Source organism: Serinus canaria, chromosome 21 (assembly GCF_022539315.1).
Source record: "Serinus canaria isolate serCan28SL12 chromosome 21, serCan2020, whole genome shotgun sequence".
Classification (NCBI taxonomy): Eukaryota; Metazoa; Chordata; class Aves; order Passeriformes; family Fringillidae; genus Serinus; species Serinus canaria.
In genome coordinates, this window is record NC_066334.1 from 6,262,985 (window position 1) to 6,289,292 (window position 26,308).

At 48.5% G+C, this 26,308-nt stretch overlaps 3 protein-coding genes and 1 long non-coding RNA gene across 6 annotated transcripts in view; 2 read left to right on the top strand and 2 right to left on the bottom strand.

Annotated features, from left to right (window-relative positions):
• The window catches only part of DVL1 (dishevelled segment polarity protein 1), a 37,187-nt gene extending 34,225 nt beyond the window's left edge, over positions 1-2,962 (top strand). Inside the window, exon 13 of the mRNA XM_050982735.1 lies at positions 1,806-2,962. Within this exon, the coding sequence (XP_050838692.1) occupies positions 1,806-2,182 (377 nt within the window). The 3' untranslated portion in view covers positions 2,183-2,962. The remainder of the gene's footprint in view (positions 1-1,805) is intronic.
• A 3,062-nt stretch (positions 2,963-6,024) lies between these two features.
• Positions 6,025-17,753, bottom strand: TAS1R3 (taste 1 receptor member 3). Of its 2 annotated transcripts, XR_007779299.1 has the most exons (7): positions 17,551-17,753; positions 14,774-15,074; positions 13,267-14,046; positions 12,194-12,397; positions 11,310-11,430; positions 9,265-11,163; positions 6,025-9,088 (listed from the first exon to the last, which is right to left on the bottom strand). XR_007779299.1 is itself a non-coding variant. In XM_050982690.1 (6 exons), exons 1-6 carry the CDS (start codon positions 17,736-17,738, stop codon positions 10,238-10,240), a joined length of 2,520 nt encoding a protein of 839 aa, XP_050838647.1. In that variant the 5' UTR covers positions 17,739-17,753; the 3' UTR covers positions 6,025-10,237. The 2 variants fall into 2 exon arrangements, 1 of the variants encoding a protein (XP_050838647.1); XM_050982690.1 differs by having other exon boundaries at positions 6,025-11,163.
• Positions 12,186-21,569, top strand: LOC127060356 (uncharacterized). Of its 2 annotated transcripts, XR_007779301.1 has the most exons (3): positions 12,186-12,268; positions 19,037-19,089; positions 21,029-21,569. It is a non-coding gene; the product is annotated as an uncharacterized LOC127060356 (long non-coding RNA). The 2 variants fall into 2 exon arrangements; XR_007779300.1 differs by lacking the exon at positions 12,186-12,268 and having other exon boundaries at positions 17,768-19,089.
• Positions 21,570-21,811: 242 nt separating this feature from the next.
• Positions 21,812-26,228, bottom strand: CPTP (ceramide-1-phosphate transfer protein). Its single transcript, XM_050982693.1, has 2 exons — positions 26,056-26,228; positions 21,812-22,450 (listed from the first exon to the last, which is right to left on the bottom strand). Exons 1-2 carry the CDS (start codon positions 26,178-26,180, stop codon positions 21,952-21,954), a joined length of 624 nt encoding a protein of 207 aa, XP_050838650.1. The 5' UTR covers positions 26,181-26,228; the 3' UTR covers positions 21,812-21,951.
• Between the last annotated feature and the right edge of the window lie 80 nt (positions 26,229-26,308).

Below are 26,308 nucleotides of genomic sequence, written 5' to 3' on the forward strand. Positions count from 1 at the left end.
TCCATAAATAAACCCCTAAGTAAATCCATATGGTAAACCCCTCTGGGCTGGATTTCTCTGCCAGTGCCCTTGCACTGCCCATTAATTAAAGCTCAGGTGGCTCAGGCAGGGTTGGGAGTGCTGGAGCTGCACTGCTCACCCTCCAAATGCTGTTAAATTTGGGGTTTTGTGCCCTCTCTCATTTACCTGCCCTGTTAAATCATAACAATCAGCAAATGCCACTGCAGAGACCCAGGCTTGGAATATTCACTTAAAATCCAGTGGTTTTGTGGTCTGCTTTCCATCTCTGTGGCACTCTGCAGAAAATGCAGCTTTTCCCCCCAAAATCCAGTGTGGTTTCCCATCTCTCCAAGCAGCTGGAGCAGCAGAAGGGGATGGGCATCTGCAGCCCAGAATAATTCTGGTTCTGCCATTTCTGTGGCTCATTTAGACTGAAAAGCTGCTCCCCTCTTCTGCTGGCTGGGGATCCTTTTTGGGAAATCCATCTTGCACCAAGGTGCACGAATTTCATGGGATATTCCTTGGGTTGATTAGTTGGGTTTTTAAAATAAATAATCAGCTTGGAGCTGTCTCTAATCTGTCATGGGAACAGAGTGAGACCTTCAGCTTCCATAAAAAAATCAGTTTTTGAAGTTTAGTGCAGCTTGGTTTTAGTGCTAACTCAGCTGGTACTCAGTGGTTTTCAAGCAATCCTTTGGTTTTCCAGGGTGATTTAGTGGCCTGGGTTTGGTGTTAGAGCAGTCAGGAACTGCTTCCTTGGGAATTCTGCAGGGAATTCCTTGGGAATTCTGAACAGCACAAGGATTTGGTGAGGAATTTGAAAAGGACCTGCCCACCAAAGCCAGCAAAACCTCAGGGATTGGAGGGTGACAGAGAGGGCAAGGGGGTTTCTTTTAGAAAAAATAATTTTAAAGGAATTTTAAAAGGACCTCCCCACCAAAGCCAACAAATCCTCAGGGATTTATTGGGGGACAGAGAAGGCAAAGGGGTTTCTTTTAGAAAAGATAATTTTAAAGGAATTTTAAAAGGACCTCCCCACCAAAGCCAACAAAACCTCAAGGATTGGAGGGTGACAGAGAGGGGGGGTTTCTTTTGGAAGAGGTAATTTTAAAAGGAATTTTAAAAGGATTTCCTGTGGGATTGGAGGGAGACAGAGAGGGCAAAGGGTTTCTTTTGGAAAAACTAATTTTAAAAGGAATTTTAAAAGGACCTCCCCACCAAAGCCAACAAAACCTCAGGGATTGGAGGGTGACAGAGGAGGCAAAGGGGTTCCTTTGGAAAAGGTAATTTTAAAAGGAATTTTAAAAGGAATTTTAAAAGGATTTCCTCTAGGATTGGAGGGTGACAGAGAAGGCAAAGGGGTTTCTTTTAGAAAAAATAATTTTAAAGGAATTTTAAAAGGACCTCCCCACCAAAGCCAACAAATCCTCAGGGATTTATTGGGGGACAGAGAAGGCAAAGGGGTTCCTTTTGGAAGAGGTAATTTTAAAAGGAATTTTAAAAGGATTTCCTCAGGGATTGGACAGTGACAGAGAGGGCAAAGGGTTTCTTTTGGAAACGGTACAAAACGAAGCAGAGACACTCAGAATAAAACCTCATTTGCTTGAGTCAAAGCCCAGATTCCTGCTTGTTCCCCTCTCCTGCCGGGCTGGCTTTGAGCCAGGAGCTGCCATCAGCCGTCGCTGTCCCCGTGTCCGTGTGTCCCCAGGCATGGCACCACCCCACTGCCAGCACCCCGCAGCTGGGCCCTGCAGCAGAGCCCAGCTCATCCTCTCCTCTCCTCTCTTCTCTTTTTGGGCTGGCAGGGAGCAAAAGCAGCGGCTCCAACCGGAGCACCAGCGAGAGCAGCAGGAGGAAGAAGGAGCGCAGCAAGTCCGGCGGCAGCGGCAGCGAGTCGGAACCGGGCGCACGCCGCGAGCGCCCGCTCAGCCAGCTCAGCCAACGCTCCGCCAGCGACAGGAGCCACCAGAGCCACCAGAGCCACCACTCTTACGGCCCACCGGGTGTGCCACCCTTGTACAGCCTGCCCAAGCTGGGCTCCAAGGGGCTGGGCAGCAGCGGGCCGCCCGGAGCGCCGCCGGTGCGCGAGTTGAGCGCCGTGCCGCCCGAGCTGACCGGGAGCCGCCAGTCCTTCCAGAAGGCCATGGGCAACCCTTGCGAGTTCTTCGTGGACATCATGTGAGAGGAAGTGCCTTCAAAAGACTCTGCACAGGGTGGGGGGTTTGGGTTTTTTTGGGTTTTTTTTTTTTTTGGGGGGGGTGGGATGCTCGGTTGGAAGAGGCTTGGCTGTTTTGCATGTCGCACCTTCCTGTTGGCGAGTGTGTCGCGGAAAAGGAAAAAGAAAAAAAATCGACAAAACTGAACAAAAAAAAAGAAAAAAAAATACAAACAACCTTCCCCTCAAGCTACGAAAATGAACAGAATCTCCTGGGGTTGTTAAATATCAGCAAATGGACGGCATCTGTTTGTTCTGTTGGATTTTTCTCCCCCATCTGGTCCATCTGGAGTTGGATTGTGACTGCCTGGTGGATGTTCACATCTTCAGGAGCTTTGGTCCTTGTGGCACCTCCTTCAGTGCAATCAGTGGCTCTCTCTGGCCTGACTGCAGCACTGGCATTTCACATGACTTCTAAATTCCTGACAATGCATAGGAGCACTTTGATTTGATTTTTATTTTATTTTTTTTTTCCCTGCTTTTTCTCTTGCAAGGACAAAAGGATTGCTGGCTGGGATCTGGGATCCTGCCTTGGAATGCTGGTTCTTGGGTCATCCATAGCTCTGAGCAGACCTGGCACCCACAAGTGCTTGGAAAGGAGCAGGATCCAACCAATTCCTAGAGGAAAACAAACTTGTGGCTACTTGCTGCTGACTGGGCAGTATAAATCAATCTTTCTTGGGTTCTTTGAGGGGTTTTTTTTTTAAAGATGTTCTATCAAGGGAGTGCTGGAGTCTTGCTACTGTATGTGTTCATTGTGCAGAACTTGTCAAGTTATTTCCTTCAGTTCTTTCCTGGTTTCCCAAGAGTGATTTTCCAGCTGCTCTCAGTTCCTGGGCCCTTCAGTCCCATCCCTGCTGCCAGCTGTGGCTGTTCCCTCTGGATCTGCACTTCCTGGCAGGTTGGGAGAGTTCTTCCCACAGAAACAGGAAAATTGCTGCACTTGTGCCAGCTCTGCCCTTTTGAAGGAGCTGTTTGTCCCATTCCAGCAGAGAAATCCTGGCTCCCACTGGGTTGTGGCTCTTCTCTGTGATCCCTCCTTCCTTCCTGAGCACAACCTCTCCATTTTTTGGTAAAGCAGAGACCTGGAGATGGCTGATCCCCCTGGGAGCCCTGCTGAGCACAGGGGGCACAGAGGTGGGAGGGTACCTGAGAGCAGGCCAGACATGGCACAAAATTTAATCCTTACCTGGCACTGAGGGAGACCCACCCTGGAGCTCCCTAAAATTAAATCTTTATCCCTGACACCAAGTGAGACCCACCCTGGAGCTCCCAAAATTAAATCTTTATCCCTGACACCAAGTGAGACCACCCTGGAGCTCCCCAGAATTAAATCCTCACCCTGGCACTGAATTAAACTCACCCTGGAGCTCCCCAGAATTAAATCCTTACCTGGCACTGAATTAAGCTCACCCTGGAGCTCCCCAGAATTAAATCCTTACCCCTCACACTGAAATAAACTCACCCTGGATCTCCCCAGAATTAAATCCTTATCTCTGACACTGAATTAAACTCACCCTGGAGCTCCCCAGAATAAATCCTGATCTCTGACACTGAATTAAACTCACCCTGGAGCTCCCCAAATTAAATCTTTACCTGAGACTGAGACCCACCCTGGAGCTCCCCAGAATCAAATCCTTATCTCTGATACTGAATTAAGCTCACCCTGGAGCTCCCCAGATTTAAATCCTTACCCTGACACTGAATTAAACTCACTCTGGATCTCCCCAGAAATAAATCCTTATCTCTGACACTGAATTAAACTCACCCTGGAGCTCCCCAAAATTAAATCCTTACCCTGACACTGAATTAAACTCACTCTGGATCTCCCCAAAATAAATCCTTATCTCTCACACTGAATTAAACTCACCCTGGAGCTCCCCAGAATTAAATCCTTTCCAAGTTCTCCAGAAGAAGCCCCTGCCCCCTCCTGCTGAGGAGCTCTGCTGTTGAATGTCCCCAGGAGTGAATTTCTGGCCCTGTTCTGCTCTGAGGCTGTAAAATGAAACCCAGGCAGCTCCAGGGGTGTTCAAGGAGCTTTTTTAGGGCGTGGTGAGCACAGCCAGGCTCTCACCTGGCTCAGTCACTGAGGCAGGAGCTGCAGCCACTCTGGCTTTTGGGGCCATTCCTCAGCTAAATTCTCTTTATTGATCCCTGCTGCTGGCAGGATTTAGGGCAGGTGCTGCCAAATCAGCTTTTCCTGTCAGTCAGCATTTTCTCCACTGCTTTTTGGTCTGTTTTGTGCTTTTTTGGGTCAATGGCCGAGGTGGATGTGAGGGGAGAACATCTCTGTGTACACCCCCTGACCACTGACCCTTCCAAATGTCCTTTAAATTCTGATTTTTCACTCCTTTCCTTTCCCCACCTCCCTTTGCCAGAGACTCCAGATGTTTGTGAGAATGGGAAACTCAATTTCCCTTTCCACAGGGAGCCAGGGATTGGGGAAATTCACTCAGCCCATTTCTGGACTTTTAAATTAATTTCTTTTCCAAAAAAAGCTGCCCAAGGTTTGGGAGAGCAGAGCTTCCATCACGCCCTGCCCAACCCTCACCTGTCCAACCTCTCCTTCCCTTCCCTCCTCCTCCTCCCAGAGCAAACCTGGCTGGGGAAATTGGCCCTAAACCAGGGTGAGGGTGCTGGAATTGTGCTCTGTCTCTGTGGCTTTGCTGACAATCACTAATGCTTCTACTTTTAAATTAATTCACTTTTTTTTTCTGGCATTTTATAAATTATGATTTCTCTGGCCCTGTTGGTTTTAAGGCAGAACTCAAAGGGCTGAAGGAAAAAAAATAAATAATCTCCTTTTAAAATTTCCAAAAAAAAAAGGGGTTAAAGCTGGGGGCTGAGCTTTTCCCCCCTGTTTAATTTTTAATTTCCATATTTTAATGTCCAGGAGCTGCAGTTCACACACCTGCTGGGGCTTTGCTTTGGTCTCGTGGTTTTGCTGTTTCTGTGTCTTGCTGCTCTTTGCTGCTATGTTGAAAAAATTACTTTTTTCGGCCGGGGTTTTTTGTGCGGTGGGGGGCGGGGTGGGGGGTGTGTGTGGGGGGCGGGGACTGGGGTGGGGGGGGGGGCCCGTGTGGGGGAAGCGTGGTGGGGGGGGGTGGCAAGCGGGTGGGGTGGGTCGGGGAGACCCGTGGGGTGGCGGGGGGGGACAGGGGGGGGGGCAAAGGGGGGGTCCGGTGGGGGGGTACAAGGGGGCCAAGTGGGTCCCGGTGGTGCGCCATTTGGGTTCCGGTGGTTGCCACTGTGGGGGGGGGGTGGGTGCCTGGGGGGGGGGGGCCGGGGGGTACCTGGGGGGTTTTGTGTCCGTTTTTTCCCTTGTTTTCCCTTGGGTTTTCCTTTTTTGTTCCTTTTTTTCCCCTTTTTTTTCCCTTTTTTTCCCTTTTTTTCCCTTTTTTTTCCCTTTTTTTCCCTTTTTTTCCCCAATGTGTGTGTGCTCGTGGGTCCCCCTGGCACGAGGCCGTGGCTCCCCAGCAGATGTGGGAAGGGTTTGCTGAGGAAATGAGGCTGGAGGAGCTCTGGCTGTGGATCCTCTTCAACAGTGCAATATTCAACAACAACAAAAAAAATCTGCTTTTTTCACCCCCCATCCTGGGGGAACTGTGCCAGGGGGAGGAAAATCTGGAGGCAGGAGGGCTGCAGGGCCAGCATGTCCTACCCAGCAGGGCCTGCAGCTGCATTTTTGATGGGTTTTTGATGGATTTTTGATGGTTTTTTGATGATTTTTGATGGATTTTTGATGGTTTTTTGATGAATTTTGATGGATTTTTTTATGGTTTTTGATGGATTTTTTTAATGGTTTTTGATGGATTTTTTTATGGTTTTTGATGGATTTTTGATGGTTTTTTTGATGGTTTTTTGATGGATTTTTGATGGTTTTTGATGGGTTTTTGATGGTTTTTGATGGATTTTGATGGATTTTGATGGTTTTTGATGGGTTTTTGCTCTGCAGGGCATGGCAGCACCCTGAGAGCAGGAGCCTGGAGGACCTGGACCGAAGCAATTCTTGAGTTCCTTTAGCAAATCAAGTGAATTTTGAGCTCAGAGCTGACCCTCCCTGCAGCAGGGACAGGAAACTCTTTGGGGTGACACCTCATCTGCTCAGGGGGTGTCTGCACCCCTCCCTGAACCCTGAAGAGGAAATTTTTTGGGCCAAAAGTTTTAAAAGCATTGCTGGTGTCTTTGACCTCCTGTTTTCCAAGGAACCATGCCCTGGGCACTCCATCCAGAGGATTTCTGGCATGGCAGTGATGCACAGATGTGGATTTTTTGTTCTCTCTCTGATTTTTGTTCTCTCCCCTCCTGAGACTTGACAGCTCTTGGGTCGATGGAATTGTTTTGGGGTTTTTATTTTATTTTAATTTTTGTTTTTGTTTTGCATTTAACTGGATTGTAACAAGATCGACTTCAAATGCTGAATTCTCCTCAGTGATTAGAAATAGCTGTAAAGAATTTTCTGTACAGTAGAGGAGCAGAGTGACATGATTTTAAAGAATGAACCCCCAGGCTCTGACCTGTCCTAGAACTGGTTCTACTCCAGGAGTGACCTCCTAGCATGGACTGCACTGTTCTCTTCGATGTCTTTGGCACCATGGAATTCTTTTTTGTAGATATTGTATCAAAAGCCAAGTGTCTGTATAGTTAATATATAGCTGCTTCTGTGTAAATGCTATTTTAAACACTAAAAAGCTTTTAATTTTATGTGATAACCCCCGTGGGTGTGCTCAGTTCTTTGCAGTGTTTCTCTGGGATTTATTTCCTGGAATTGTTCATTTTTGGACTCTCCAGGAGAATCCTGGATCACTCTGTGAGCTCTGGGTTTCTCAGGGTGCCCTGAGGGCTCAGCTGGACTCGACATTGAAAGGTTTTCCAGCCTAAATTATTCTGATTTTTTCGGTTTCAATAAAAAGAGCAGGCTCAGCTTGGTGAGGCAGAGCTGGGCCAGATCACACAGCAAGGGCTGAAATAGAATTTAAATAACACCAAGCCAGCATTTCCAGTGAATGAGGGAATGTTACAGGGTCAGAATTTAAATGAATATTAAATGCTCAGAACTTAAAGGAATATTAAATGGTCAGGATTTAAGTAAAAATTAAATAGTCAGAATTTAGGGGATTATTAAATTATCAGAATTTAAGTGAATATTAAATTATCAGAATTTAGGGGATTATTAAATTATCAGAATTTAAGTGAATATTAAATTATCAGAATTTAAGTGAATATTAAATGGTCAGAATTTAAGTGAATATTAAATAATCAGAATTTAAGTGAATATTAAATGCTCAGAATTTAGGTAAATATTAAATAATCAGAATTTAGGTGATTATTAAATGATCAGAATTTAAGTAAATATTAAATAGTCAGAATTTAAATGAATATTAAATGGTCAGAATTTAAGTAAATATTAAATGATCAGAATTAAATGAATATTAAATGGTCAGAATTTAAGTACTGATTGAATTGTCAGAATTTAAGTGAATATGAAGTTATCAGAATTGTAGGGAATATTAAATGGTCAGGTTTGAGTGAATATTAAATTATCAAAATTTAAGTGATTATTAAATTATTGGAATTTAAGTGAATATTAAAAGATCAGAATTTAGGGGAATATTAAATGATCAGAATTTAGGGGAATATTAAATGGACAGAATTTAAGTGATTATTAAATGGTCAGAATTTATGTGAATATTAAATAATCAGAGTTTAGGTGAATATTAAATGGTCAGAATTTAAGTGAATAATAAATTATCAGAATTTAAATGGATATTAAATGGTCAGAATTTAAGTGAATATTAAATGGTCAGAATTTAGGTGAATATTAAATTACCAGAATTTAGGTAAATATTAAATGCTCAGAATTTAAATGAATATTAAATTATCAGAATTTAAGTGGATATTAAATGATCAGAATTTAGGTAAATATTAAATGGTCAGAATTTAGGTGAAATATTAAGTTATCAGAATTTAGGTGAATATTAAATAATCAGGATTTTGGGCAACCTTTTCCTGCAGGGCCTGATGGAGTTAAATCAGATTTTTTTCCTCTCCCTGTTTCTGGAATGATGATCAAAAGTTGTTTAAAGCTATGGAACCACAGCCCTGGAGGAGGAAAACTGAGAATTTCAGGAATCCTGGGAATTTCAGGAATACTGGGAATTTCAGGGGGTTGTGGAGAATTCCTGGGAATTTCAGGGGGTTGTGGAGAATTCCCGGGAATTTCAGGGGGTTGTGGAGAATTCCTGGGAATTTCAGGGGGTTGTGGAGAATTCCTGGGAATTTCAGGGGGTTGTGGAGAATTCCTGGGAATTTCAGGGGGTTGTGGAGAATTCCTGCAGGCTCCAGGAACAGCAACTCCAGGTCAGAGTTTTGGTTCTTTTAATCACACCGAGGAATAATTTTGGATGGAGGGGATCACAAAAACTGGGGACAAAGTGACTTTGCACTGCACCAAAAGGTTATTTTATTTTTATTTTATTTTATTTTTCATTTATGAGAATATTCACTGGTTTAGATTAATTTACAAATCCTTTCACTGAGCTGGAGTGCTTAAATTCCAGTAGCACACACTGGAGAGGTGGAAAAAATTTAATTTAGGGAATAAAAGAGCAGAAATGGAGAAACTTTTCCAGGAATAAAAGAGCAGAACAGCTCCTTGTCAGCAGGAGTGGGGAAAAGAAAAATGTTGGTGCTGTGCCTGGGTGCTGCCTTGGTTCTGCCTGGCAGGAATGGGCAGGTTTGGGTGATTTTGGGTGAATTTGGGTGATATTGGGTGAATTTCAGTGATTTTGGGTGAATTTTGGGTGATTTGGGTGAATTTCAGTGATTTTGGGTGAATTTTGGGTGATTTGGGTGAATTTGGGTGATTTTGACCTGGCAGGAATGGGCAGGTTTGGGTGAATTTTGGGTGAATTTTGGGTGATTTTGGATGAATTTTGGGTGATTTGGGGTGATTTGGGGTGAATTTGGGTGATTTTGGGTGAATTTGGGTGATTTTGGGTGAATTTTGGTGATTTTGGGTGATTTGGGTGAATTTGGGTGATTTTGACCTGGCAGGAATGGGCAGGTTTGGGTGAATTTTGGGTGAATTTGGGTGAATTTGGGTGAATTTTGGGTGATTTGGGTGAATTTCGGTGATTTTGGCTGAATTTGGGTGATTTTGGGTGAATTTTGGGTGAATTTGGGTGAATTTTGGGTGAATTTTGGGTGATTTTGGGTGATTTTGGGTGAATTTGGCTGATTTTGGGTGAATTTTGGGTGAATTTGGGGTAATTTTGGGTGATTTGGGTGAATTTCGGTGATTTTGGCTGAATTTGGGTGATTTTGGGTGAATTTTGGGTGGATTTGGGTAATTTTGGGTGAATTTGGGTGATTTTGGGTGAATTTGGGTGATTTTGGGTGAATTTTGGGTGAATTTGGGTGATTTTGGGTGAATTTGGGTGATTTTGGATGAATTTTGGGTGATTTTGGGTGAATTTTGGGGAGCTCCGAGGTGGGATTGGCACAGAGCTCATTTCCACCAGCCCATCCCTGATTTCCATGGGACACAGGTGGCATTGGAGGGGGCAGTGCCCCCTGGGTGGCGCACCCAGCGCTGCTGGCACTGCCAGAATGTTCTTTGTGCTCCTCTTTTGTTGGATGGGATGTGTTGGAATTGTTGGGGAGCTCTCACAAGGCCTGGGAGAGGATTCCCGGGCCTGTCTCAGGAGATGTTAATTCATAAGAAAGGGAAATTTATCAGAGTGTTTACAGGGGGTGCCGTGGGGGACTCACATGGCCAGACTGGAGATGTAAAATGTAAAATATCATTTCTGGAGGTCCTTTATTACTGAACCTAATTTTGGCTCCTTTTGGGGCTGAAATGTGTTTGCAGAGAGGATGGAGGCTGCTCTTGCTGAGCCCTGTGCTTCCACAGCTCCTGATTCAGATCGGATTGTTCCTGGGGCCACAGAGTGCTCAGAAAAAGAGGATTTTCTCCTTCAAACCCAGCTTGTGTCAGGGGCAGGTGGCACAGGCTGGGCTTTATTGCCTGTCCTCCTCTGGCTGCTCCTCAGACAGGCTCTGGCAATAATCCCCCGTGTTCAGGTCAGGCCTGAACACCAAGATGTAACACTTGGGCACAAAGTAACTGCCCAGGATGCCCAGGGTGGTGGCCAGGACGGTGCCAATCTGCGTGACGGCCCTGAGCACCGTCCTGAGCGTGGCAAAGATGGCCACGAAGAAGATCCAGACGATGAAATAGATGAAGGTGGCGAAGGTGATGCCCCTGGCCACGTTGTACCTCCTGCGCGGGGTCTGCACCATGAAGGTGCACAGGAAGCAGAGGAAGGCCAGGCAGCTGTTGTAGCCGTGCAGGAGGACAAAGGCTGCCCAGGAGCGGGTGCCACACACCAGCAGCACCTCGCTGGGCAGGGACTCGTAGTCGGTCACCAGGTAATCGGGGCCCAGGTGGAGGTGGCACCAGCAGAGCAGCACCTGGGTGAGGATGGAGGCGGCCACCAGCAGCCAGGCCCTGCCGTGGGTGACCCAGCGCAGCAGCCTGGGGGCACGGCGGGGGAATTCTGTCACCAGGGTGACCTCCAGGGCCTTGGGCAGCAGCGAGGAGAGGCAGCCGTTGAGGCACAGGGCGTGGCAGGGCTGCTGCAGCGGGCACAGCGCCGCGCTGGGCCTGCCCAGCAGCAGGCAGCAGCCCAGGCTCTGCAGCAGCAGGCAGAGCAGGGCAAAGAGGCTCCTGGCACCCCCCGCCAGCTGCACCAGCGGGCTCTGCAGGTGCCGCAGGAACAGCAGCGCTGCCCCGCAGCTCAGGGCCGCAGCCGTGCCCGTCAGGGTCAGCAGGCACAGGGCCAGGGGCTCGGCCCAGGACAGGAACCTCTCGGCGCGGTCCAGGCAGCGCGTGCTGCGGGCCGGGGCCCACTGGTGCTGCGGGCACGGGGAGCAGCTGGTGCTGTCTGCAGAGAGAGCCTGCTCAGCACTGGGGGCACCTGCTGGGGGGCATTTCAACCCCCCAGAGCCCAGGTCCCCTGCCCTGCTCATCCCCAGCTCAGCCAGGAGACAGAACAATCCACTTGCAGCCTCCCCAGCGCCCCGAGCTCACCTGTGCTGCTCCAGAAGGTGTTCTCTGGGCAGTCTGTGCAGTCGTAGCAGCAGAAGTTGAATCCTTTGATTCTTCTGAACTGCCCTGGTTGGCAGCGCCTGAAGCACTCGGATGTGGGCTCCTGGCAAAGGCAGGAGTGAACATCAGCCAGGAACCTCCAGGGGAACAAACCTCCAGGAGATCAGAGGGAGCTGATGGGAGCAGCTAATGGAAGGAGCTGATGGAAGGGACTGATGGAAGGAATTGATCAGAGGGAGCTGATGGGAGAAACCGATGGAAGGAACAGATCACAAGGAGCTGATGGAAAGAATGGACCAGAAGGAACCAATCAGAAGGAACTTTTGGAAGGGACTGATCGAGGGAACTGATGAAGGAACTGATGGAGGGAAGTGATGGAGGAACTGATGGAGGACCTGTTGGAAGGAACCGATCAGAAGGAACAGATCACAAGGAGCTGATGGAAGGAAGTGATGGAAGGAACTGATCAGAGGGAACTGATGAAGGAACTGATGGAAGGAACCAATGGAAGGAACTGATGGAAGGAATTGATCAGAAGAAACTGATGGAGGGAACCGATGGAAGGAACAGATCAGAAGGAGGTGATGGAAGGACCTGATGGAGGGAACTGATCAGAAGGAACTGATGGAGGGAACTTATGGAAGGAACTGATCAGAGGGAACTGATGGAAGGGACTGATCAGAGGGAACTGATCAGAGGGAACTGATCAGAGGGAACCGATCAGAAGGAACTTTTGGAAGGAATTGATGGAAGGAACTGTTGGAAGGAACTGATCAGAGGCAACTGATGGAGGGAACTGATGGAAGGAACTGATCAGAACGAACCAAGCAGAAGGAACTGATCAGAGGGACCTGAGCCGTTTTTACCTTCTTATCCGCAGTGTGGAACTGGATCTGGGACGCACGGACGTACAGGGACTGGTCGTAGTCCCCCACGGGCAGGTAGGTGACAGTGCCATCCCTCCAGGCCCAGACGATGAGTCTGTAGCCCGTGTTGGTGCCGTGGGATTGATCAAACCTGAAGCTCTGCCCGTTCACCTCGAAGGGGAGGGTGTTCATGAAGTGCAGCAGCTGGGGGGAACAAAACCAAGATGGATTTAGGTCCAGTTCTTGTGTGGGGGTGACAGTTCTGGCAGCTGACATCAGCTGTCCCTTAGGTGGGCTAAGACTGTGCCAGCCTGGCTGTGAGGTGACAAAAACTGCCCCTTTGTCCCCAGGTCTGCCCTCACCACAGCCTGGTCAGACACTTGGTTTTCTCACAGTGGATTTGTGAGGTTTCTCGGGAGTTGTAGAAAAATGATGATAATTTGTTATATAAACAACCTGCAGGTGCTGCTTTGCTACTCTGCTCTGTTCTTCTCAAGGACTGTTTGTGAGAAAGATGATTTGGTAATCAGCCAGTCAAGCAGAATGTGTCAAATCTGTCTATAAAAGAGAGGATTTTCATATTGAAGGACTGTTTATTCGACTAAATATTTCAACTGGTTTGAAAACCAGCCTTGGAGGGAATTTGTGTCATTTCTGGTTCAACAGTGACACTCATCTGCCAGGACCTGATGGCTCTTTTGGGACCATCCTGCAAACCAGCCTTGGAGTAAACCAGACTATTTTTTGGGACTATTTTCAAAAACCTTGGAGTGAATTTGTGCCATTTGTCACCTCAATGGGGACATTGACCTGCCAGGACCTGATGGCACTTTTGGGACCATCCTGCAAACCAGCCTTGGAGTGAATTTGTGCCATTTGTCATCTCAATGGTGACACTGACCTGCCAGGACCTGATGGCACTTTTGGGACCACCCTGCAAACCAGCCTTGGAGTCAATTTGTGCCATTTGTCACCTCAATGGTGACATTGACCTGCCAGGACCTGGTGGCTGTTTTGGGACTATCCTGCAAACCAGCCTTGGAGTCAATTTGTGCCTCCACGGTGTCACTCACCTGCCAGGACCTGATGGCTGTTTTGGGACAGCCTTTGGAGGTGCAGCCCAGAGCTCTGTGCAGCGCGTGGGCCACGCTGTACACGGCCACGTGCACGGGCTGCGTGGGTGTCACCCCCAGCATGGGCCAGATGTCGCCGAGGGTGACGTTGGCACACTGGCGGCAGTGCGTGTCCAGCTCCTCGGCGCTGCCCAGCCCGCTCAGCTCCCTGGAGCTCTGGCAGAACTCCTCCTGAGCCATGGAGCTGAAGAGCTCGGCCACGAACTCCTGGAAGCCGGGCACCGTCCCCGTCCTCATGACAAAGCCCAGCACGGTCCCCACGCTCTGCACGCCGGGCGTGGAGGTGGCGATGTCGGAGAGCAGCCAGGCCTCGCTGCCCACCCAGACCTTCTTGGGCAGCCCCAGGGCCAGGCTGCGCTCCAGCAGGGCCTGGGCGGGCAGGCTGTGAGCAAACAGCACCACCACGTTGACCTTGGTGCTGTTAATTAAATTAATTGCGTTCTCCAGCTGCTTGCCGGCCTCGGGCTCGGTGGGGTCGGTGGGGATGAGCCCCTGGAAGGCGATGCAGATGCTGTTGGCGCTGGCCATGCTGAGGAACAGGGCCTGGGCCCCTCGGCCGTACTCGTCGTCGCTGGCCACCGTGGCCACCCAGTTCCAGCCAAAGTGGTTGAGGAGCAGCACCACGGCCTCCACCAGGTTCTTGTCGCTGGGCACGGTGCGGTAGAAGGACGGGTAGAGCTCGGCATTGCCCAGGGCATCGCTGCTGGCACCGTAGCTCACCTGGGGAGGGATCCAGAGAACTCCAGAGGGTTCTCAAAACTCAGCACAAATACAGCTCTGAATGGGGAAACTCTTACAAGGGTTGGGAAAGGATTCCTGGGTGCAGCTCGGAGCTGATGAGTAAGAAATTTACTTGAGGAATTTCTATAAGAAATTGATATTAAAACCTAAGAAATGACTAGAAGAAATTTTATAAGAAAAGGAAATTACCAGGAGTGTTTGTGAGTGACTGGTGGAGGAGAAAAGGGAAAAAATCATACAAGGGTTGGGAAAGGATTCCTGGATGCAGCTCGGAGCTGATGAGTAAGAAATTTACTTGAGGAATTTCTATAAGAAATTTATCCTAATACTTAAGAAATTGCCATAAGAAATTCATATTAATACTTAAGAAATTACTAGAAGAAATCTAATAAGAAAAGGAAATTACCACAAGTGTTTGTGAGTGACTTGTGGAGGAGAAAAGGGAAAAAAAGGGTTGGGAAAGGATTCCTGGGTGCAGCTCGGAGCTGATGAGTAAGAAATTTACTTGAGGAATTTCTGTAAGAAATTTATCCTAATACTTAAGAAATTGCCATAAGAAATTCACATTAATACTAAAGAAATGACTAGAAGAAATCAGATAAGAAAAGGAAATTACCAGGAGTGTTCAGAGGGTGAGGCACTGATATCAAACATCAACCCTGGAGGTTGTAGAAGGGAGAGCCGTGGCCCTGCAGGGAGGATTTACCTGCGGGATGAGGAAGGAGCTGAAGAGCTTGGCCGTGAGCAGGCACAGGTCGGACTTGTGGGGCCCGATGACAGCGGTGACACGGGGCTGGTACTCGCTGTAGTCACACAGGACCCCGATGGCCCTGGTGCCGTTGCGGGTGAGGAAGAGGAGGCTGGGCTGCAGGGCCACCAGGGGCTCGAAGCAGGTGTCGCACATGTCATAGCCCAGTGTCACCCCCGGCAGCAGCCAGCTGCTGTTGTTGATCTGCTCGATGGCAAAGCGCATGGCCAGGGCCCAGAGCAGCCCGTCCGTGAACAGCCTGGGGACAGGGACACGGCTGGGGACAGCGGGAACAGGGGACAGGGCTGGGGACAGGGACAGGGCTGTGGACAGGGACAGGGGGGACAGGGCTGGGGACAGGGGGGACAGGGCTGGGGACAGGGCTGGGGACAGGGACAGGGCTGGGGACAGGGACAGGGCTGGGGACAGGGACGGGGACAGGGACAGGGACAGGGCTGGGGACGGGGGGACGCGGGAACAGGGCTGGGGACAGGCGGGGGGACGGGACAGGGCTGGGGACAGGGACAGGGCTGGGGACAGGGACAGGGGACAGGGACAGCTGGGGACAGGACTGGGGACAGCGGGACAGGGGACAGGTGGGACAGGGACGTGGGACAGGGGACAGGGACAGGGCTGGGGACAGGCGGGGACACGGGAGGGCTGGGGACAGGACGGGCTGGGGACAGGGGACATGGGGACAGGGACAGGGCTGGGGACACAGGGCTGGGGACAGCGGGACAGGGCTGGGGACAGGGGACAGGGCTGGGGACAGGGCTGGGGACAGCGGGACGGGGACAGGGACAGGCTGGGGACAGGGAACAGGGCTGGGGACAGGGACAGGGCTGGGGACAGGGAACAGGGCTGGGGACAGGGACAGGGCTGGGGACAGGGACAGGGCTGGGGACAGCGGGAACAGGGCTGGGGACAGAGCTGGGGACAGGGGACAGGGCTGGGGACAGCGGGGACAAGGCTGGGGACAGGGAACAGGGCTGGGGACAGGGACAGGGCTGGGGACAGGGCTGGGGACAGCGGGACAGGGCTGGGGACAGCTGGCACCTGGCTGCTTCATGCAGGAAAAGCTCATTTTTCATTCCCTTCTTTTATTAGTAGAACTGGTTTTTATAGAATTGTTTTATTAGAGTAACTGATTTTTATACATATTGTTATGTAATTATTATTTCTATAATTGTTTGATGCATGTACAATTTAACTGTGTGCTTCAATTTAAGCATTTGATTCATTTACAGTGTGTTTGCTTCAATTTAACTGATTTATTTACAACTTAAGTGTTTTTAATTTAATTGATTCATTTATAATGTAACTGATTCAATTTAACTGATTCATTTACAATCTGATTCAATTTAACAGATTCATTTATAATGAAACCGTTTTATTCAATTTAATGGATTCATTTACAATTTAACTGTTTTATTCAATTTAACTGATTCATTTACAATGTGTTCGAGTCAATTTAACCAATTCATTTACAATTTAACTCTTTGCTTCAATTTAACTGACTCATTTACAATGGAAGTGTTTGATTCAATTTAACTGATTCATTCCCAATCTGTTTAATTCAATTTAACTGATTCATTCCCAATCTGTTTGATTCAATTTAACTGATTCATTCCCAATCTGTTTGATTCAATTTAACTGATTCATTCCCAATCTGTTGGATTCATTTTACTGATTCATTTACAATGTTTGATTCAATTAACTGATTCATTCAAATCTGTTTGATTCAATTTATTGATTCATTCAAATCTGTTTGATTCAATTTTACTGATTCATTTACAATGTTTGATTCAATTTAACTGATTCATTCCAATCTGTTGGATTCAATTTACTGATTCATTCCCAATCTGTTTGATTCAATTTAACTGATTCATTCAATCTGTTGATTCAATTTAACCGATTCATTCCCAATCTGTTTGATTCAATTTAACTGATTCATTCCCAATCTGTTGATTCAATTTTACTGATTCATTTACAATGTTTGATTCAATTTAACTGATTCATTCCCAATCTGTTTGATTCAATTTAACTGATTCATTCCCAATCTGTTGGATTCAATTTTACTGATTCATTTACAATGTTTGATTCAATTTAACTGATTAATTCAAATCTGTTTGATTCAATTTATTGATTCATTCAAATCTGTTTGATTCAATTTAACTGATTCATTTACAATGTTTGATCAATTTAACTGATTCATTCCCAATCTGTTGGATTCAATTTAACTGATTCATTCCCAATCTGTTTGATTCAATTTAACTGATTCATTCCCAATCTGTTGGATTCAATTAACTGATTCATTACAATGTTGATTCAATTTAACTGATTAATTCCAATCTGTTGATTCAATTACTGATTCATTCAAATCTGTTTGATTCAATTTTACTGATTCATTTACAATGTTTGATTCAATTTAACTGATTCATTCCCAATCTGTTGGATTCAATTTTACTGATTCATTCCCAATCTGTTTGATTCAATTTAACTGATTCATTCAAATCTGTTTGATTTAATTTAACTGATTCACTCACCCTTGAACTGTTTCCTTCAAGCCCCGAGGAAGAAGCCAGTGCTGCTGAACCTTTTATCCAGCTGAGATAAATCTTGTCACCATCAAAACCCCCCAAACCATTTCCACTTTGGGACCTGCCGTGTCCCAGCGCTCCAACTCTGCAGTGTCCCAGCCCAGATTTTCCCTTTTTCCCCCCAAATTTCCTCACCTGTCACAGAGCACGGGGGTGGGCTCGGAGCGAGCTGCCAGCTTCACGGTGTCCTTGCCAAAGGGGAACAAACCCCCCAGGACAAAATCCCCCGGCCTCCTGAGCTGGGCTGACAGGCACCAGGGGCTCAGGGAGGCAGCACAGCCCCAGGCCAGGCACAGCCCCAGCCCTGCCACCAGCTGCTGCATTTTGGGGGGAACCTGGGGAACTCCCTTTAAATGGAGCTGGGGAGGAATTTGTTTGGCAAAATGCAATAAATTCACTTTAGTGGGCAATAATCAAATATTCTCTGAGTGAGAACCACTGCCCTCATCCTGATTGCCTTTACTCAGTGAGTAAATTTCCCTTACTCAGGGAGCAATAACCAAATCCCCTCTGAGGGCACTTGGTGTAAATCCTGATTTCCTTTACTCAGTGAGTAAATTTCCCTTACTCAGGGAGCAATAACCAAATCCCCTCTGAGGGCACTTGGTGTAAATCCTGATTTCCTTTACTCAGAGTGATTTACAAATTCACTGGCACAGCTGTGGAAATTTGGGTTCCCCTGGCTGAGGTGACAAAACTCAGGTGTCCCACTCTGGTAAAAGATTTACACAGCAATAATTTTTATTTTTTTAAATTGGAGGTCACCTCACCATGGAAATAACCAAAGCAGGGAGGCAGCACAGCCCCGGGCCAGGCACAGCCCCAGCCCTGGCACCAGCTGCATTTTGGGGGGAAAACCTGGGAAAAGGAAGGGGAGCAGGAAATCCAGGCTCAGATGGTCCTGGGAAGTCTCTTTAAATAGAGCTGGGGATGAATTTGTTTGGCAAAATGCAATAAATTCACTTTAGTGGGCAATAATCAAATGTTCTCTGAGTGAGAACCACTGCCCTCATCCTGATTTCCTTCACCCAGGGAGCAATAACCAAATCCCCTCTGAGGGCACTTGGTGTAAATCCTGATTTCCTTTACTCAGTGAGTAAATTTCCTTTACTCAGAGTGATTTACAAGTTCACTGGCACAGCTGTGGAAATTTGGGTTCCCCAACTCAGGTGCCCCACTCTGGTAAATTATTTACACAACAGTATTTTAATTTATTTATTTATTAAATTCCGTTTAAAAATTTAAATTCTGTTTGCAATATTTAACTTTCAAATACACCTCATCATGGAAATAACCAAACCTTCCTGAGGGCAGGCAGGGATTTGCATTCCTGGCACTCAGCTGTACTGATATTTTTCTAGGAAGTTGTTCCTGGCTGATCTAATTCTTTTTTTTTTCCCCTCACACTGAACTAGAATATTAATTTCAGTTGAAAACCTTAAATCTGAGTTCACAGCATTAAGGTGTGAACTCAGATTTAAGGTTTTCAACTGAAAACCTTAAATTTAGGTTTTATTATTGTGTTTTATTGTTGGATTTTAGGACAGCTCTGAATGAGCAGTTCCATTTCCTGCATTTTCTCTCTCAGTGCTGCTCCAAGACTGGAATATTTTCCTTGCAGGAAGAGACGAGACCTAAACCCAGGAGTGCACCAGCTGCAGCTGGGTTTTCCAGGTATGTTCATACTGACATTTTTTTAAGTATCCTTTCCCTTTATTGGACTCTTTAGGTGTCAGTTTAACCATAAAACTTTTAAACAAAACCCTGAATTTTGGGCGAGTTCATTTTCAATATTAGCAATGGTAATTAGAAATATTAATATTTATCTCTGAAGAGGAATAGTTAAAGGGGTGTGACAAGGGAGAAAAAACATTTTTTTGGTGGGATTTACATCATTTCTAGAGATCTAAACCCATTTATTTTTTCCCCCTTGACACACATTATTTATTTAAAGGTATTTAATTCACTGCACTGGTGAAATATCAGCTGGCCTGAGCTCCAGGGAAATGAAATCCCAGGGAAATGAAATTTCAGGGAAATGAAATCCCAGGGAAGTATCAGCTGGCCTGAGCTCCAGGGAAATGAAATTCCAGGGAAAAGAAATTCCAGGGAAAAGAAATTCCAGGGAAATGAAATCCCAGGGAAAAGAAATTCCAGGGAAAAGAAATTCCAGCAAAATATCAGCTGGCCTGAGCTCCAGGGAAATGAAATCCCAGGGAAATGAAATTCCATGGAAATGAAATCCCAGGGAAATGAAACCCGAGGAGGTTTCTGTCAGTGGTGCTGGAGCCCCAGAGGGTGATCCCACAAAGGACACTCCTCAAAAAGCAGTTTTTGACACCATTTAATGCAGTCAGTGAGGTAATTGTGATTTTTCCTGCATTTCCCAGAGGCCAGAGAGGGATAATCAGCCCTGCAGGGCTGCTCCTGAACCCAGCCAGCCCCTCTGGCTGCCCCAGGGCTCTGCAGCAGAAGGGAGAAGCTCCCCCAGCAGTGATTCACAGTAAAATGTGCATTTCCCACCCCCCAGAGAGGCAGAAAAATCCTTTTTGTAGGCGTTGAACACATGGATAAAATACCAAACAAACCCAGAACACAAGGAAGCAAACAGCTCCAGGCTGGCCTGGACAGAGGGGAGTGTGCAGCACAAACTCAGATCTGCTGCACATCCCAAGTGCAAAATTGATGGATTAAAGAGGGAAGGGGCACAGGGGAAGGTGGATCCTGCTCCAGGAACACTTTTCTCCTCCCTTTCCTTCAGCTCCCACCCTGGCAGGGAACGGGCACTGCCCAGCTCTGAATCCTCCAGGTGGGATCTTGTACCAACCCAAGTGTGGAAAGGACTTCAGGCAGCACAGCTCCACTTTCTGCTGCCACACAAGGCCACAAATGTTGCTGTAAATGCACACAAGCTGCTGCAGCTGGGCTTGAAAAGAAAAAAACTTCTTAAAGCTTTGCTGGGAATAAAAAAAATTCAATCCCTCAGCAGCTCAGCCTAAAGTGGAATTGTTTTTTAACTCTACACAGTCCTCCTAATGTGGATATTTTTAATAACTGTAGAGATGTAAAAAAAAGGTGTAAAAACAACCCTGTTCCATGTTTCTAAAGTGGAATAACTTGGCTATCAGCTCCAGGCTGCAAAGAAAAAGTGGAAATAAGCACAGAGAGAGAACCAGAGGGTTGTGATTTGCAAAAATGTTATTTTCACTCTGGGCTCACCCTGGCAGGGCAGCCTGTGCTGCACAGAGAGCTCCTGGGTGATGCTGAGAGTGGGAATAAGAAAGATCAATCCCTCAGCAGCTCAGCCCAATGTGGAATTGTTTTCTAAGTGCACAGATGTAAGGAAAGAACTGAGAGATGTAAAAAGGAACTGATCCACATTTATAATATGGAATTGTTTTGCCAATTCTTCAGCTCCAGGCTGGAAGGAAAAGTGGAAATAACCATGGACAGAGGGTTGTGTTTGTGCAAAAATGTCATTTTCAGCCACCAGGGCAGGCTGAGCAGCTTGGGCTGTGCAAAGAGCTCCTGGGAGATGCTGAGAGCTGGGAATAGAAAAAAATCAATCCCTCAGCAGCTCATCCTAATGTGGAAATTTTTTCTAACTTTGCAGATAAGAAAAGAAACTGAGAGATGTAAAAAAAGAACCAGTCCATGTTTATCAAGTGGAATAACTTGGCTAACTGCTCAGCTCCAGGCTGGAAAGAAAAAGTGGAAATAACCTCACACAGAGAACCAGAGGTTAGTGCAAAAATGTCCTTTTCACCCATCAGGGCAGGCTGAGCAGCTTGTGCTGCACAAAGAGCTCCTGGGTGTTGCTGTGAGGTGGGAATAAATTAAAAAAAAATCCCTTAGCAGCTCATCTTAACGTGGATTTTTGTTTTTCTGACTTTAGAGATGTAAGGAAAGAACTGAGAAATGTGAAAAAAGAAGTGGTCCACATTTATAAAGTGGGATAGTCTGACCAGCTGCTCAGCTCTGGGGTGCAAAGAAAAAGTGGAAATAGCCATGGACAGAGACACAGTCCAACGGACAGAGAACCAGAGGGTTGTGCTTGTGCAAAAATGTCATTTCCACCCCAGCACTGCTGTCAGGGCAGGTTGAGCAGCTTGTGCTACATGAAGAGCTGGGAATAAAAACACCCAAATCCCTTAGCAGCTCATCCTAATGTGGAATTCTTTTCTTTAGAGATGTAAGGAAAGAACTGAGAAAAAAGTACTGGTCCACATTTATAAAGTGGAATAATTTGGCTAACTTTCCACCTCCAGGCCGGAAAGAAAAACTGGAAATAACCATGGACAGAGGGTTGAGCTTGTGCAAAAATGTCATTTTCAGCCATCAGGGCAGGTCGAGCAGCTTGTCCTGGGTGATGCTGTAAAAAAAGAACTGAGAGATGTAAAAAGGAACCGGGCCACATTTATAATATGGAATTGTTTTGCCAATTCTTCAGCTCCGGGCTGGAAAGAAAAAGCAGAAATAACCAAGGACAGAGCGTGTCGCTTGTGCAAAAACGTCATTTTCACCCCAGCGCCGCTGTCAGGGCAGGTCGAGCAGCTTGTGCTGAGCGAAGAGCTCCTGGGTGATGCTGTAGACATCTCCGATGTAGGGGATGGCCTCTCCCAGCATGGCCACGGCCTCCTCGGCCGAGCCCACGTTCATGATCTCCAGGAAGGCATCGCGGGAGGGCAGCGCGCAGAAAGCCACGGTGGCCGCCTTGCGGACCACCCAGGGGTGGTGCTGGGCCAGCGAGGCGTTGTAGGCATCGGTGCAGAGCACGGAGGTGCGCGGCTCGCCGGAGCGCAGCCCCTCCAGGAAGAGCTGCAGCCAGCGCAGGGCGCGGTGCAGCCGCAGCACCGTGCGGCAGCCCGAGTCGGAGCGGGCCCGCAGCGCCGCCGGCCCCGCCGCCAGCTCGTGCTGCACCAGCGACTGCAGCGACACGAAGCCGTGCTGCTGGCGGTGACCTTCCAGCAGCGCCACCTTGGCCACCGCGTCCTTGGAGATGAAGGAGAAGACGGCGCCCAGGCTCTGCAGGAAGCTGAGGGGGGAGAGGGGGATGAGGGGTGAGTGCGGGTGAGGGGTGGAAGAGAAGGGAAACAAAGCCAAAACCTCCGGGGGAAAAGAGAAGGCAAAAAGTACCTGAGGGGTGAAAAGAGAAAGCAGAAAACAGCTGAGAGGTGAAAAGAGAAGGCAAAAAGAACCTGAGGGATGAAAAGAGAACCCCAAAATCACCTCAGAGGTGAAAAGAGAACCCAAAAAGCATCTGAGGGGGGGAAAGGGAGCCCTGCCGAGCCCCCGCCAAAAAAACACCTGAGGGGGAAAAAAAGACAATCCCAAAACCACTTCAGGGGTGAAAAGAGAAGGCAAAAAACATCTGAGGGAGGATAAGCAAAGCCAAAAAATCTCAGAGGGATGAAAAGAGAACGCAAAATCTCTGAGGGGTGAAAAGAGTAGACGGGAAGTATCTGAGGGGTGAGAAGAGAACCCCCAAAAAAAAAAAAATGCCTGAGGGGGGAAAAGAGAGCCCTGCTGAACCCCCCTCGTGCTGCACCAGCGACTGCAGCGACACGAAGCCGTGCTGCTGGCGGTGACCTTCCAGCAGCGCCACCTTGGCCACCGCGTCCTTGGAGATGAAGGAGAAGACGGCGCCCAGGCTCTGCAGGAAGCTGAGGGGGAGAGGGGGGTGGTGAGTGAGGGGTAGGGAGAGGAGCGGGAAAACAAAACCAAAACCACCTCCAGGGGGGAAAAGAGAAGGCAAAAAGCACCTGCGAGGTGAAAAGAGAGGGCAAAAAGCACCTCAGGGGTGAAAAGAGAGGGCAAAAAGCACCTCAGGGGTGAAAAGAGAAGGCAAAAACTCTGAGGGTGAAGAGAGAGGCCAAAAACTCTGTGAGGGGGGAAAAGACAACCCACGAATTCTGAGGGGGGGGGGAAAAGACAACCTTACCCAACCCCTGCCAAAAAACCACCTGAAGAGTGAAAAGACAACCCCAAAACCACCTCAGGAGTGAAAAAGGGATGGCAAAAAGCACCTCAGGGGTGAAAAGAGAGGCCAAAAACTCTGAGGGGTGAAGAGAGAGCCCAAAAACCGCCTGAGGGGGGAAAAGAGAGCACTGGCGAACTCCCGCCAAAAAAACACCTGAGGGGGGAAAAAGCATCAAAACCACCTAAGGGGAAAAAAAAAAAGAAGGTAAAAAACATCTGAGGGGGGGAAAGAGAGCCCTGCTGAACCCCCCTCGTGCTGCACCAGCGACTGCAGCGACACGAAGCCGTGCTGCTGGCGGTGACCTTCCAGCAGCGCCACCTTGGCCACCGCGTCCTTGGAGATGAAGAAGACGGCGCCCAGGCTCTGCAGGAAGCTGAGGGGGAGAGGGGGGTGGTGAGTGAGGGGTGGGGAGAGGAGCGGGAAAAACACCTCAGGGGTAAAATAAACAACCCCAGAACCACCTCAGGTGGGGAAAAGAGAAAACAGAAAGCAACTGAGGGGTGAAAAGAGAAGACAAAAGTATCTGAGGGGGGAAAAAGGAAGCAAAGACTCTGAGGGGAAAGGACAAAGACTCTCTGAGGGGGGAAAAGGGAAGCAAGACTCTCTGAGGGGAAAGGACAAGACTCTCTGAGGGGGAAAAGAGAGCCCGGCCGAACTCCCGCCAAAAAAACACCTGAGGTGAAAAAACAGCACCAAAACCACCCGAGGGGTGAAAAGGGATGGCAAAAAAACACCTCAGGGGTGAAGAGAGAGGCCAAAAACTCTATGAGGGGGGAAAAGACAACCTTACCCAATCCCTGCTAAAAAAACACCTGAAGAGTGAAAAGACAACCCCAAAACCACCTAGCGACACGAAGCCGTGCTGCTGGCGGTGACCTTCCAGCAGCGCCACCTTGGCCACCGCGTCCTTGGAGATGAAGGAGAAGACGGCGCCCAGGCTCTGCAGGAAGCTGAGGGGGAGAGGGGGGTGGTGAGTGAGGGGTGGGGAGAGGAGCGGGAAACAAAACCAAACCACCTCCAGGGGGAAAAGAGAAGGCAAAAAGCACCTGAGAGGTGAAAAGAGAGGGCAAAAAGCACCTGCGAGGTGAAAAGAGAGGGCAAAAAGCACCTCAGGGGTGAAAAGAGAAGGCAAAACTCTGAGGGTGAAGAGAGAGGCCAAAAACTCTGTGAGGGGGGAAAAGACAACCCACGAATTCTGAGGTGGGGGGAAAAGACAACCTTACCCAACCCCTGCCAAAAAACCACCTGAAGAGTGAAAAGACAACCCCAAAACCACCTCAGGAGTGAAAAAGGGATGGCAAAAAGCACCTCAGGGGTGAAAAGAGAGGCCAAAAACTCTGAGGGGTGAAGAGAGAGCCCAAAAAACCGCCTGAGGGGGGAAAAGAGAGCACTGGCGAACTCCCGCCAAAAAAACACCTGAGGGGGGAAAAAGCATCAAAACCACCTAAGGGGAAAAAAAAAAAGAAGGTAAAAAACATCTGAGGGGGGGAAAGAGAGCCCTGCTGAACCCCCCTCGTGCTGCACCAGCGACTGCAGCGACACGAAGCCGTGCTGCTGGCGGTGACCTTCCAGCAGCGCCACCTTGGCCACCGCGTCCTTGGAGATGAAGGAGAAGACGGCGCCCAGGCTCTGCAGGAAGCTGAGGGGGAGAGGGGGGATGGTGAGTGAGGGGTAGGGAGAGGAGCGGGAAAAACACCTCAGGGGTAAAATAAACAACCCCAGAACCACCTCAGGTGGGGAAAAGAGAAAACAGAAAGCAACTGAGGGGTGAAAAGAGAAGACAAAAGTATCTGAGGGGGGAAAAAGGAAGCAAAGACTCTCTGAGGGGGGAAAAGGGAAGCAAAGACTCTCTGAGGGGGGAAAAGGGAAGCAAAGACTCTCTGAGGGGGGAAAAGAGAGCCCGGCCGAACTCCCGCCAAAAAAACACCTGAGGGTGAAAAGACAGCACCAAAACCACCCGAGGGGTGAAAAGGGATGGCAAAAAAACACCTCAGGGGTGAAGAGAGAGGCCAAAAACTCTGTGAGGGGGGAAAAGACAACCTTACCCAATCCCTGCTAAAAAAACACCTGAAGAGTGAAAAGACAACCCCAAAACCACCTCAGTTGTGAAAAAGGGATGGCAAAAAGCACCTCGGGGGTGAAAAGAGAGGCCAAAACCTGAGAGGTGAAGAGAGAGCCCAAAAAACCGCCTGAGGGGGGAAAAGAGAGCACTGCCGAACCCCCGCCAAAAAAACACCTGAGGGGGAAAAAGACAAGCCCAACACGGCCTCATGGGTGAAAAGAGAAGGTAAAAAGCATCTGAGGGGGGGAAAGAGAATGCAAAAAGTATCTGAGGGGGGAAAAGAGAACCCCAAAAGCACCTGAGGAGTGAAAAAACAACCCACAAATTCTCTGAGGAGGGATAAGACAACCTTACCCTGCCAAAAAAACACCTAGGGGGGGAAAGACAACCCCAAAAGCACCTGAGGGGTGAAAAGAGATGGCAAAAAGCATCTGAGAAGTGCAAAGAAGCCAAAAACTGTCTGAGGGGTGAAAAGAGGAGATAAAAAGCATCTGAGGGGTGAAAAGACTCCCAAACCACTTCAGTGTGAAGCCATCCCCCCCTGCCCGGTCACTGCATCCTTCTGCCCACAGCCCCCTGCTCGCTGCCGGGCACTCACCGGATGAGCCCCCGCCAGCCGCTCAGGTAAGGCTCCAGCAGCACCTCCCGCTGCTCTGTCACGCACCTGCGGAAGGCGTCCAGAACCTCCCTGAGGCTGAAGGGGCCCGCGGCCGCCGCCGCCATCGCTCCGCGGCGGCACCGCCGCCTCCTTCCCCTTCCTCCTCCGCCTCCTTCCGCATCCCGCACAGCCCGCTCGGCCAATCAGCGCCGCGTCCGTCACCCGCCGCGCCCCGAGGGCCAATCAGCTTCGC

Excerpts from the sequence above, each read along its gene's own strand:
- TAS1R3 (XM_050982690.1), bottom strand. The coding sequence starts at position 17,738 with ATGCAGCAGCTGGTGGCAGGGCTGGGGCTGTGCCTGGCCTGGGGCTGT. Across the intron at positions 14,047-14,773 it reads GCTCCTTCCTCATCCCGCAG|GTGAGCTACGGTGCCAGCAG; the intron begins GTAAATCCTCCC and ends ATCCCTCCCCAG. Across the intron at positions 11,431-12,193 it reads TCCACACTGCGGATAAGAAG|GAGCCCACATCCGAGTGCTT; the intron begins GTAAAAACGGCT and ends TGCCTTTGCCAG.
- CPTP (XM_050982693.1), bottom strand. The coding sequence starts at position 26,180 with ATGGCGGCGGCGGCCGCGGGCCCCTTCAGCCTCAGGGAGGTTCTGGAC. Across the intron at positions 22,451-26,055 it reads GGCTGGCGGGGGCTCATCCG|CTTCCTGCAGAGCCTGGGCG; the intron begins GTGAGTGCCCGG and ends CTCCCCCCTCAG.